The sequence below is a fragment of the Poecilia formosa genome, unplaced genomic scaffold (genome assembly GCF_000485575.1).
Source record: "Poecilia formosa unplaced genomic scaffold, Poecilia_formosa-5.1.2 Scaffold204, whole genome shotgun sequence".
Classification (NCBI taxonomy): domain Eukaryota; kingdom Metazoa; phylum Chordata; class Actinopteri; order Cyprinodontiformes; family Poeciliidae; genus Poecilia; species Poecilia formosa.
This window is the reverse complement of record NW_006800143.1, coordinates 186,667-200,133: the sequence shown is the minus strand read 5'-3', so window position 1 is coordinate 200,133 and position 13,467 is coordinate 186,667. Positions and strand designations below refer to the sequence as shown.

Below are 13,467 nucleotides of genomic sequence, written 5' to 3'. Positions count from 1 at the left end.
TCCATTTGGCCAATCAGTTTCACTGACTGGCCAAATGGATCCATGCCCTGTTTAGTGTGTAATTGAATTGAATCACTGAAATGAATAAACTTTATGAACATATTCTAATAGCCTGAGATGTTCTTGTAAAAATAATTTACAAACAACTGCAGAGCAGAGTATCAGATTATGCTCTGCTGTCAAAATCTTTTTCAATAAAGGAAATAGTATAGCTCCCTTCCTCAGCTGCTGTACTGGCTTACAGGTTTGCACACTGAATAAATCCAATCCAATGGAGGAAAAGGAAGAAAATTCGCGCACGCACGCACGCACGCACGCACGCACGCACGCACGCACGCACACACACACACACACAGGAACATCATCTTTACCTCCTGTTTGCCATCTAAGTCATCCTATCTCTAACTGATTTTGCCAAGTTCAGGAAATAATGTTAATGTTGATTTCATTGAGACGGATTGTTGCTGCTATGATTAAGGAAAAAGTCATATGATTTATGGTGAGCAATAAAAATGGCTCGCTGTGTAAAATGAGCAGAACCATCAGCGTGAGAAAGAATGACTGAGCAGGTTCTGTCTTAAAAATATAAATATATATATTTCGCTCATTTGGGCTCCACACAACTGTAAATTAACAACACAAATACAAAAATAAGTGCAAAAATCTCTGATTTTTGTTTTCCGTTTAACTGTTGTCGAATAAAGCCTTTTGAAAAGAATCGCACACAATCATCTTTGCCGGGGATTTTTTTTGTCATTTTTAAAAGTGTGGGAGCGACTCTGTGTTCCTGGAGCACCCAAAGCAGGGTGTTACGTCAGTGACATGAAAAGGAAGTCGAATAATACGGGAGCGTTAGAGACGCCGCTGCAATTATCCGGAGAATGGATCAGTGGGTGAGGATGCCTCGTGTTCCTCTAAATCCAGGAACAGCCGCCCACAGGCATCAATCATCCGCATAGCTACGGGCTATACTTGGAGAATGGGAATAACACAACAGTCGGGTCTCTAGCCTACACATCAGAGGTTGCAAAATAAAAATAATTACAATCTTTTTTGTCTTTTAATTTTTAGCGATCAGCACCGTTGTAACCCAGTGCCTTTATTTTATTCTTTTCGTCAACGCAGCTGATGTTTGTCGCAGAGCTCACCTGTACGCTGCCGTTCCTCATCAGAGGCGGCGCTCTGTGGGATGCGCAACAAAGCTGCAGAAACGCATGAAGGGTGACCTGTGTGAACTTTTACAAGAGTGAATCTTATGCGGCAGACTCCCTGGGCCTTGCCGAGAAAGATACACGGCTCCAGGCTTCCCCCTCAGGTTAAAACCAGATCCAATCTGAGGCCTGTGGTAAACCACATCGCTCTCGTTTCCCCCCGCCCCTGATTCTAAATGCACACTACGGGGCACCGGCCTGCAGGATATCATCGCCTCTACCTTCCTAATGAAGGCAGCAGAGGTCCGAGAGGTGAAGACTGGATGTATGTGTGTTGTGTGTATTTTACTGTGGTTTATATGACATATCAGCATAAAGTGGTAAAGCGGAAGCAAAAACTTGGTTTTCAAAGTGACTTTCCCCTTACACTGCGATACCTTAAGTAGAATCCAGTTTGGTCAGTCGATCAACTAAGTGGAAAATAAGCTCCATCTGTGTCGTGGCATGAGACAGATGTTCTCTGAAAGCACCAGAAGTCGGGATATTGTCCGGGTTATTGTTTTATAATCTAACTGCGCTTCAGTCATTTCATTAATCCTAATCCTGAGCTTTCAGGTGTGTTTCTCGGTGTTTTTGATGTTGCTTGAGGATAAACTGCACAAATACTTACTTTATTTGCTAATTAAAGTATGTGAACAAAACTACAACAAAGTGTGTGGTAGTAGTATTACGGTTACTTTAAACATATATAAATTCATTGCATAATTTTGATTTCGTTTGTATTTCTTTTGAAACAAGACCGTGTCCTGAATATGTCATTCTGTCAAATTTATCCCCCATCGGTAGTTAGTTTAGCTTTTCTTTTTTTTTTTTTCCCTGTTATGAAAACCCATGAGCACAGGATCCGGGCATAAATTTGTGCTTGAATCTACTTAAATACTTGATTTTACATGCAGAGCAAGAAGAGAGGAGCCGTGTATTTTGATGCTCCACTGAGCTGGATGAGACATCACTCACCATGGCCAGAGGCACAATGCCTGCCAGTTCCTCCTGCGCCAGGCGAATCTCTGTCTCAACCTCTTTTGTGATGGCGCGGCTGGCCGGGTACTCCACTTGCCAGGCCATCCAGCGGCTGCCTGTCGGCTGTGGGAAGCTCTCCATTTTCAGATCCACCTGGAGAACCCTCTGAGCTCCCAACTCAGATCTATAATTGCAAATAAACCAACAAACAACAACAAAAAAAGACATCAGTGAAGGTTGAAACATGGCTGGGTGAGAAATAACTCTCAGTGCCTGAAGTGTTCATAATCACTGAACTTTTTCACACATTCTCACATATTATGCAGATAATTCAAAGTTTTGTGGTGGGGATTTTATGCAACAACACAGGGCTGCACATGATTGTAAAAGTGTGTGTGGTTTTCAGCACCTTTTATGAATAACAATCTAAAAAAATGTGACATTAATGCTTTCTTGAACCACACGTTGATGCTACTGCATCAAATGTTTTAGGGTATGTCTTTAAACTTTGAACATCTCCAAACTGAACATCTCCAAAACTTTGTCTCAAATTCTCTAAGGGATTAAAGTGAACCAGCAACTCTTCTTGGCAAAGATTCTCCATTGGATTTAGGTCTGGACTTTGACTAGGCTATTAAAACAAATGCATATTATTTGATCTAAATCATTTTATTACACTTTAGTGTTTAGTGTTGCCCTGCTTAAAGGTGAATCTCTAAACCAGTCTGAGTGTTGTTTGGTCTCCACCAGGCTTTTTTTCAGTGAGTTCATACATAATGCTGAAGAAATGTATGATGCTGCCACCACCGTGTGTCAAATTCAAATTGTCAAAGTGTTTTTAATTTATGACAAAAAAGCTAAATTTGGCTTTAGATCTCTACAGTAACTCTCTCTAGAGTAACTGTGGGCCTCTCGCCCAGTTTTTTTCTTTCCATTGTCTGATCATGTGTGACGTCTGAAGGCAGCTTATTTGGGGGCTTAATCCATGCCACACTTTTCAGTGCACTATTTTTATACTGGTCTATGTGTAACAATAAAATCACAGTTAAACACATTTAAGTTTGTGGTTGTAATGTGAGTAAATGTAAAAAAAAAGAACAAAAAAGTAAATGGATATGAATGCTTTCTAAATCTAAGGTTTCTGTGTGATTATGAACTCATTCTGGTCGTTGTGTGACCTTACAAGTCCTAAAAAGTCTGAAGTTCGTATCGACAGGAAGTCATATTAAACCATTCCATTTATTTCATCCCAGTTTATAAGATCTGTAAAAAGAAGCTGCAGTTTAATGCCCAAGTTTTTTTTTTGTTTTTTTTTCTCCCCAGGACAGTTTAAAGAAACGTTTCGCTGCACATCAACCCCCGCTAAGGTGTTGATGGTGAGGTTTGTCACAGGCGCCCTTGTTTGCTCTGGAGGACCGTAAATACGCGGCGCGCTTTGGCACGATCCGCAGCAGCTCTGAATTAAGTCAGACAAATGGAGAGCGTTGCTAATGAAAAAAAATTTCCCATGGCACCGTAAGTCTCTGGTTCTCACAGTTTAAATATACAGCCGGAGGCGGGAAAAGGTCAGCATTGCACAGGAGCCGGAGGAGACGAGAAATGGCAAGAGATCTGTTAGCCGCATCCCGAGCGTCAAAAGGCAGGAACTCCTCGCCAATAAATTTCACACGAGCTCTCTGTGGTACCCTGGTGCAAAACGCTGTCATGTAATCTGGTGAGAAGAGACAGACGGGGAGAGATGCATAAATCCACGCGGCAATTTGTGTTGAGAAGAGGTTCTTTGTGCAATATGTGAAGTAGGGAATACTGTAAATCTCCAGGCATTATGTCTAACACCTTTAAAGGCAAATTCAATTACGGCAAAAACAAAAAAGGTGCGACCTCTTGGAACGACAACTCATGCAAACGTATAACGTCATAAATTATAAATCGGGTCCTTAAAGCAGTAAAACGATAAATAATAGAAATACTCTATCTGCTGCTCTTACATTCACATAGGACACTCTCCTGATGTTCACTTTTGCACCGAGAGAATGAAGGAGCACAACAACTCCTGTTGTTGTGCTCCAATTTTCACATCCAGCAGAGGTGTATATAAATAATTAAGGTGACAACCAAATAACTTGTGTCACATTTCATAACGTTGCACCAATCAGCGTGGCGAGCCGTTCAGGGCGCATCACGACAGCACCGCCTTACATAACTGTCCCACAATGCTGTGGACGGGAGACAGATGCTAATCTCTGTCTGTAGACCAGAGGAGCCACAAGGTTCATCTGGAAAAAAAACAGTACAACAACAAAAACAAACAAACAAACAAAAACAAAACAAAGTAAAACCAACAAACAAAAACAATGTTAACAGATAATGCGCTAAAGATCCAGAAATAAACCACTGAATATGTGGCAGACATCAAGTGTCACAGAAATCCACTGTCAGTCATTAGCACAAATGGCCTACTTTCCCCAGAACAGGCAGGTTGCCTTGGCAAAAACAGAGGAAAAATAAAAATCACAACACTTGAGAAGGAAGCATGAGGATGGCGGCAAAGGAGCCCGGTTTGCCTAAAATGTACTGAGACAGCAAAGCGTTAATTTCCCTTTTGCAATTTTTTTTTTACACATTTTATCGTCTTAGACCATGCAGAGTAATTATGAAGAGGAAAGAAAATGATATATGCTACTGAACATGTTTTTAAAATAAAAATCTGCAAGGCAAGACGCGCCTTTCATATTCAGTCCTCTGTGCACAAAATCCAGTGACTAAGGAGACCAACAGGTAATGTTTTGGAGTACATGTGTTGTACTCATCACCATGGGAACATGTACAACACATGTGCACATGTGCACCACAATTCACACCCACAGTGAAATGTGATCCTTTTTTTTTTACAGCAGAGATGAGAAGGCTGGTTAAGATTAATGGATGGAAATAAATAGAGAGTAAGCCTGACATGAAGCATGGTAATATTATGCAAAGGGTTTCAGCCTTTATATCAGAGGTTTAGTTTCCAACAGGACAGAAATCCTAAAGTTTGTACCATTTTCCTCAGAGACCTGCAGTGAAAAATTGTCCTAAAAAGTTTTGGAGGAAAATAAATGTGCGCCACACTTTGCAGGTACTTTTGTAAAAACCAGTTCCCCTCCACTGTTCTTCTGAACTCCTCTGGGTTGAGCACAACAATGACAAAACGATACATGACAAGTATGAAAGAAAGGTCAAGTGGTCAAACCGACAACCTTGCAAGTTTCAGAGATTGAGGAGACTGAAAATGGTAGAATTGTGTTAGGAAGTCGTAGTAAGTGTGCGTCTTGAAAACTTTAGCAAAAAGTATTAACATGAAAGATTAATGTTCTTAGAGTGTGTGCAGAATTCACTGAGAACTGACATAAAATGTTTTTTCACGCAAACATTCAACTTCAAAATGCCAAAGAAGACGCTAATTTTGAGGAGAGAAATTAGATTTTTTTTTCTCTCATGAGAAATTAATCTCAAGGACAGAAAAGATGGCATACAGCAAATGCAAAGGCTTCACATGCAGGCGAATTGAAACTTCAGTTTACACATTTAAACATTATATGAAACTAGAAATCCGAAACTCAAAGAAAACTGTGAAATGAATGTCAAAGGAGACTTTAACACGTTACTGTATTTATTAGTCAGAAATCTTTTATTACCGCCGAGGAAGGATTGGATGACTAAGGAATAGAAGTGCAGCTTCGCCCGAAAGCATTAATGCAGAAACACAGTCTGAGTAGCGGAGTCACAGCAATTAAAGTTTACAAGTGACCTTTTCACAGGACAAAACCAATATATGCAAGTCATCATCTGGACAAGTCAACATCAGTCCACAGAGAAGCGCTCTGAGCGTGCGAAGGTAAACCAAGGCACCACATCTGACGAACATAAGAGTCAAAACAGGAACCAAGTCAAGTAAGTCTGCAGATGGAAGTATTTTGGCTTCATATGGTGAGGAGGTTCAATGTTACAGAAGGACACAGGATTAATTAATATAAAGAAAGTCGAGAGCATTTCAAAACGTACAGTGAGTTACAGGATGAAAACCTTGGCAGAGCCTCGTTGTCTGGTCAACATCGCCGTAAATATTGTGAACAGATTTAAAAACAGGGTGTCCTTGTGTGAGGAAATCCAAGATATTAACCTTTTTTAAATGATAATTTCATGCAAATTCATTCTTTGTTCTCAAACTGTGAAATAAATCTATCTATCTATCTATCTATCTATCTATCTATCTATCTATCTATCTATCTATCTATCTATCTATCTATCTATCTATCATTTAAAATTAGAAATATCTGCAGCCTTTTATTGTAAAAGTAGATTTTAATCTATTTCAGTTTGTCTTCAAAATATTTTCGTATTTTCTTCATGATATGTTTGAGGGCAGCAGAGCGATGTCACACCAAATGTCAGAGGGTTTCGGATTTTCTTAAACAGCTGTCTGTGTTTACTCTGAATATTTTTATCTGACATTAAAATGTGTTTGATGATGTGAAACATTTAGTTGTGACAGAAAGAGCAAAAGCAGAATAAATCTTTCATGGCGTAAATAAAATACTGTTTTTTCAAGTCCGTAGTCGTAAATCAGAGGAGACAAGTTTTCCTTTGCAGGAGCACTGACCAAAAGAGAACATCACGCATGAACCAGAAGGAGCAGTGAGGGCTCAGAGGAGTGTTAGGATTTAGAGCGGAGCCGAGTGTCTGCGGCGAGATTTTGGATTTTGCAATCAGGATCGATTAGGAACCATCCATCCATTTTTGCTCGTTCTCTCCAGATCAGGCCCGTCGTTTCTTTGTATCCCTTTAACAGAAAACAGCTGATAACAATCAAACCACGATAAACATTACAGGGAAAGTTTCAAGAAAACTGTCCATGGTAACAACATTGGATGTATTTTTTTTTTGGACCCCTGGAAAGTTTCATATAATGAACTGAGACTGAAATGTTGGAGTCAGCGGGGATGTAACCCGTCTAACATCAACCGTGAAGACACTAGTGTGCGGTCTTGGGTCAAACTCTCCTTTTCAAGTTTGTAGTAATGATCACATGACCCTCTGCTCATTCCACTGTCACTTTCGGCACTGGGCCAGATTCAATTAACAACAAAAGGCCCGGCCTGTGGCGGTGTGACATACGGCTGGCCCAAGCTTCAAAACACTTAAGTTAGCTCCGGTTTGACAACATCTGAAGCCTGACAGACGACCAGAGGGAAGCCAGAGGTAGGCGGGAAAGACTCAGTAGATTCGAAGCCCTGAGGTTAAGAGCAGCTGGCCCTTCAGGCTTCAGGGACCAGACGGGAGAGGGAATCGGACTTGACAAGGTACGGCCGGAGACTCTGTCGACGGAATCACTCAGAATAGCACAGAGTGCTTAAAGGATGCTGTTTAGGCACGGTGAGGACACCTATTAATCACCATGACACCAGCAGCCGCGGAGCAGCGACACGCTGAAACATATGTGAATACCTTAGCATCATAATGCGATGGGCGGAGATGCCTTATGAAGCTATTTATACATCAAAATGACAATGTGATGGAAATGATTGTCTTAAAAGAAAAACGTAGTCACGGCGACACATGACGGCTTCCCACGCCTCCACCGCTAGTAGCCCTGAAGATAAAATGACTTGGGCTCTTCAAAGCTGTCAAAATTTTCCCAATGAGCCGCTGCTGAACTATTCCACTGATCCTTCTTCACATAACAGTGCTTTCAGAATGCATGGTGCAATCTTAAACACACCTAAGCTTTTTCTTACAAGAATGACAAATTAAACTGATTTGATCTGACGACTGGGCGTCAGGAAGTGCAAACTGCACTGGTTAACTGGGTTCTGGTATTGGAACTATACTTTCTAATTATTGCTCCCAGGGCCAATCCTCCAGGCTGCAGAAACAAGTAGTGATAGACTCCAACAGTGCTTGTATAATGTGCTGCAGCAGACAGCTCTAAGCAGCTGGACAGAGAGCAAGCTGACAACCACCATGCAGACTGAGAAAACGGATGGGTGTTTTCTGTGTGCTTTGGTATTGCTGCCCAGTTGTGGAGCTCTAACGCGAGACAATTCTGCCTGTAAACGCAGGTTGGCAATTATCAGAGGTTTTGCTTCGTGCCGCCGTCCAGAGCCTGTAGGACACGGTGATGCCTGACGGCGAGTGTTGCGCTTCTATAACTGCTGACTTAAGTTGTAGATGTCTGTCGTTTTAGATTGTGGGGGCTGTTGGTGTGCTGTGGTGGTGCAGGGGTTAAGCACAGTCCACATATGGAGGTCTCAGTCCTCAACATGGCCGTCGCAGGTTCGATTCCTGGCCTGGCGACATGTGCCGCATGTCTTCCCCCTCTCTCATTACCTACTTTCCTGTCAACTATCAAATAAAGGCAAATAAAGGCCACTAGAGCCGATAAAACCATAAAAAAAAAGATTGTGAGGGCTGAAATGAGACGTAATCCCACAAGATCTTTGACGTTAAAACATCACAAACTTCTCGTCAAAATGTGGTTGATGGCGCGAAATCCACACACCGTCAGAACGTCACTTTGTCTGTTGCGATAATTATGAGCTGCTATTATTATATAGATGAAGGTGGGACCATTAAGCTCGACTCCCTGTTGTATCTATTTTGAGACTCTTACTGTAAAATGAGAAGTTCTGGTGTCTTGTTGTGTTGACAGAATCAGCTAGGAATACCAAGGTACACCGAGATTTTTAAAACCACCAAATGTTCCCCTGTTCCTCTGATTCAGCGGCCTTCTCGTAAAACGCCACAGGAAGAGGTGAAGTTGTCTCAGGCTGTTTGGAGAACAGCTCATCCCTCTGTTATCTGTTTCGTTGCACTTTTAATGCACTTTTAATGGAAGTTTTATTAAAATTTTTCATTAAAAGTGTTAATATTTACTGAATAATGCAAAGTTAGCCATTTTAATGGACTTTTAATGCAACTTTTAACAACTCTGCATTAAAAATGTCAAAATTTAGCGAATGACATTTCATGACAACAGTCATAGTCATTCATGAAGACTCCTTCATGTTCATGACAGATGTTATGTCATGTTTATGACGGTGTCATGTCAATCTCATGCACACCAAATAAAGTGTCATCACATATTCTTATACTGTTTGTGTGGCAGCGTTGTGGTTATTATTTAGCAAATGACAGAGCGAATTCAAAGTTCTGCAACTCGTTAGCCGTCATCTGTTAATTATGCTAAAATCAGCATCTGATTCACGGTTCTTACAGCGCCTGTGTGAAAACACTAAAAAGAACCACATACCTGCTTATTTTTTTTCTTTTACAAATAGGAACACCAAATATCTAGACATTGTGCAAAAATCTGATTTTGGGTAAAGGAAAGCCGAGTAAATAAAATTGCAGTTTTCATATGATGATTTCATCCACTAAGAAAAAACAAAACTATAAGTCCAGACAGCCAAAGCCACTGCTGAACTTCATTTTGTTTTTGCTTTTTTTGCTTCCCTTTTCAGTCATTCAGGTGTGGCCTTGCTGGGCTTTGGGTCGTTGTCTTGATGCAGAAGTGACTGGGCTTACTGGCACTATCTGATTCAACCTGCAGTGCTTTAGATATTGTTCTGGTTTAATCATTGATGTGTTTTTGGATCATTTTTGGTTACAGTACCGTGTGCATGTAAACGTAGCCGGTGTTGAGTCTGCCACTGATTTTGCCCTTTTCTGTGCTCTGGACGGGAGGAACAGGGGGGGTTTAGCTGAGGCTCTGCCAGCCTCAGGCAGCCCACATTTACATTTAAAAGAAAGTGCAGAAGGGCCCCTGTAGGAGTCATCCTGCCAAATGTACTTCAATAGCTGAAGATGGTTGCGATTTCTATTTGATGAAAGTGACACAGACCGAACTGTTTTAATCATAAAAGCTCGACATTGTTTGCCAAATACCTGCCTTCACAACCCAACACCCAAACAAAATCATATCATTTATGATAGCACAAATGCAGTGACACAGATATAACATATTTCCCTTACTCTTTGAAACATGTTACCAGTTTTACCTGATCTTAGATAATATTTGCTACTCTTGATACGTGCTGATTTTTTTTATTCGTCATATGGATAGCATTAGAAGTTCTAGTTTTACTCAGTTGTTTGTTTTTGTTAGAGGAAGTGCACATAAAATAATTTTACTGCAATCTGTGACACGGGCGCAGATGACAAACTTGACTTGATATTCATTGAAATAATCCAACCCTTGTCATCCTGTTCTGTTTATGGAGGGTTTGGAGCGACGGGAGAGCAATCGAGGGATTGACACCTTTTAATAAATCAATTCTGATTCATTCTTCCCCATTAAATCAGTCTGACATCGATAGTTTTATTAAACTGGATGTTTATGGTTTTTTTTTTAATCTGACTGTGTTTCTGACAGATTCCCATTTTAATTATTAATTACATTGTGTGTTATTTTGTGAAGGTTTTATAATATATCTTATTTCCATTAGTTACGGTTTCATCCCGCTCCATTTCAGTCGACTGTTATAAATTAGGAGAGATTATTGGTCAAGTTCAACTGACTTTAAACAACATCCTGTTAGTTACAAATAACCGCTGCTGGGTCTTTTGCATGTTAATCTTGATTAAATATATACAGATAAAACAATGCAACATTTACTGAATATGGATCACATTTAATCGCACCTTTCTCAGTTCACTAATGAAAATATTTTGGCTCAAAATAAATCTAAAGTGTGTTTCCTAACTGAATCTGGATCAGCTCCAGAGCCAAAATAAGTAAGTTTACGTGTGACGTGACTGTTTCATCTTATTTAAACTATAAGATGTGTTGCTGTGTCAAACAGGACTGTTCAAAATGTGTAAGTGATGCAATCTTTATTGAAAATATATTTGAGTAACTAAAGGAATAACAACAGAACACAACAAAATCACTGTCTCCATTTTTCACATCTCAAACTTTCTATGACACTGTGACGACATTTTACTATTTCTGCTGAACGGAGGTCCATCGACTCCACGGACACTTGCTGCTTATCGTCACAATCCCTAGTGGGTTTCGATTTTCAGTTGTTTTTGTGTTCTTTATTGTCACTTAGAAGATTTTACCATATTTTGTTAATTATTATTTTTACTTAGAAGGTGTTGCCATACACATTCTGCCATTTAGCTTCTTAGTTTATTCTTGTGTTTTTTTCCCCATTTGTTGTCTTTATATATCTTAGACTCTTTGTCAGGCATTTTCTCTTTTGTTTGTAGATCTTCTGCGTTCCTTCTCTTTATTTTTCATCTTCCGTAGGTCTGCCTGTTTTGTAATTAACCACCTGCAACTTGTCAACAATCACCGCTTCAGTATTTAAGCCTCTCTCTGTTCCTGTAACCCCTCCTGCAGCATCATTCATTTCTCAGTCCTCCTACCATGCTCCACAAAATGATCTTGCTGTATTTTTGCTGTAAGATCCTTTTATTTTATCAAACTATTCTGTTTTCAACCACTGCCAGGCGTCTCTCTGCATTTTGACACTTACAGACCAAAAACAGGAAAAAAAAACAAAAAACTCATCCTTTCATTTAAAACCTGTAAATGAAGTATTCCACTATTTGCACTTGGAGGTTCATGATTTAGAAACAACTCTCAGAGTGTTGTTTAAAGCAAAAACACTGAAACAATCGCTCCACTGAACAGTGCATGTAAGGTTTAAAATAAATGCCAAAGGTTCAGCAGGACAAAAGGTTACTGCTCCGTGAAAAGCTGAAGAGAATGGCAATTTAGGATGCATAATGTAAGCGGATAAGATCAGAAGTGGCACTGTGCGCGTGTATGTGGTGGCCTTGTGCACAGAACTTGACTACTTGTGAGCAAGGAAAAAAAAAAAAAATCAAATTTGTGGCTTCAGCGATGCTTGAGAACAGCCCCTGAAACGCTACTGTTCTTATGCTCCTTCACCTGGAACAGCAGTAAAACGAGTCAGCAAAACGAAGCTCTGACACACACGTGTGCAAACATACACAAAGAAGTTGATTAAGGTGTGCACTTGCATACACGCGCCACGCTATACCTACGCACTGCCACACAAGCATGAGGGTCCTAATCACTGATCCGAGACGAGAGTTTCTAAATGTCATAAGAACACACTTTCTAATTAAGATATAACGCAGCACTCAGTGTCCCCAGCTGTCGCATTCTTCTCTGATATATTATGCATGCTACGCATGTTTACATGTACACAAACTCTGGTGATTCACAAAAGCTGCGCCGAGTCAAGTGTTTTGTCATTCACCGTGACGTCAGGAAGTCACACAAATATTTTATTAGCCTCCAAAAGCGTTCCAAGCTTTAAAGTGTTTAGGAGAAAAATCTGATCTATTTGTTTCCCATTACGTAACGTCATTTTTCCGTGATAAACAGATTGCATCTCGGAGGAATTTTGGACTATTTTAAAATGGGAAACTGTTTTGTGTGTTTACTTTAATGTTCCAGTTTCCAGTATTTCTCACAGCATAAACAAAATAGTCGCCCTGCCGATGCAAGAGCTAATTCTGAAACTGTAAATAATGTGAAGCAGCACACTTTAGAGCAAACTCTAACGGGAAAAGATAAGTATATATTTACAAGTGGAAAAGATAATTCTAGAATGATTATAAAACGGTATCTTACTGTGATGGCCGAACCATCGCTAGTGGAAACTATAGGTATTCGTCACATTTTGCAGCTGCTGGAGCCACAGTACGTCCTTCCTTCATGACATTATCAAGGCGACACAAAGCTACGTATTGCTTTATTAAAAAAAAGAAGGTAGCTTTTCACCGCAGAGCCTGTTGTCTGTTGGCTTGACAATTGAAATTTAGGCTTTGGAGAATTTCCAAATGTCTCTACGTAAGCTATGATTCCGTACCGATCAAACGTGTGCTGTGGTGCATCCCCACTAGTTTAGAGTCAACAGGCAAGGAAGCAAATGCTGAACAAATAGAAATTGTAAATTGTTCTTATGCTATGAAATGGACAGTGAAAACTACAGGTACAGGTATCAGACCCTATTCAAGATTGTGTCTCTCTGTGTGTGTGTGTTTGGAAAACTGATGAGTCTAACATAAAAAAAGGTAATTTGATGATAACACTGGTAAAATGCAAATATTTTCTTTTTTTTTTTTTAAATAGAAACATAAAAATAATTGGATTGTCGGTCTAAACGTGGTTCAAGATCATCTGAAATTCGCGAGGCTCCTCAGAGCCGGACTGTTTGTGAATGTAACTTTGATCTTATTTAATGCTGTTAGTGTGCATGTGATTAACAGGTTA

At 40.0% G+C, this 13,467-nt stretch overlaps 1 protein-coding gene across 1 annotated transcript in view; it reads right to left on the bottom strand.

The window, feature by feature from the left end:
- LOC103148377 (transmembrane protein 132C-like) overlaps nt 1–13,467 on the bottom strand; it is a 77,468-nt gene that overhangs the window by 42,550 nt on the left and 21,451 nt on the right. Inside the window, exon 2 of the mRNA XM_016679199.1 lies at nt 2,169–2,355. Coding sequence (XP_016534685.1) covers nt 2,169–2,312 — 144 coding nt within the window. The 5' untranslated portion in view covers nt 2,313–2,355. The remainder of the gene's footprint in view (nt 1–2,168; nt 2,356–13,467) is intronic.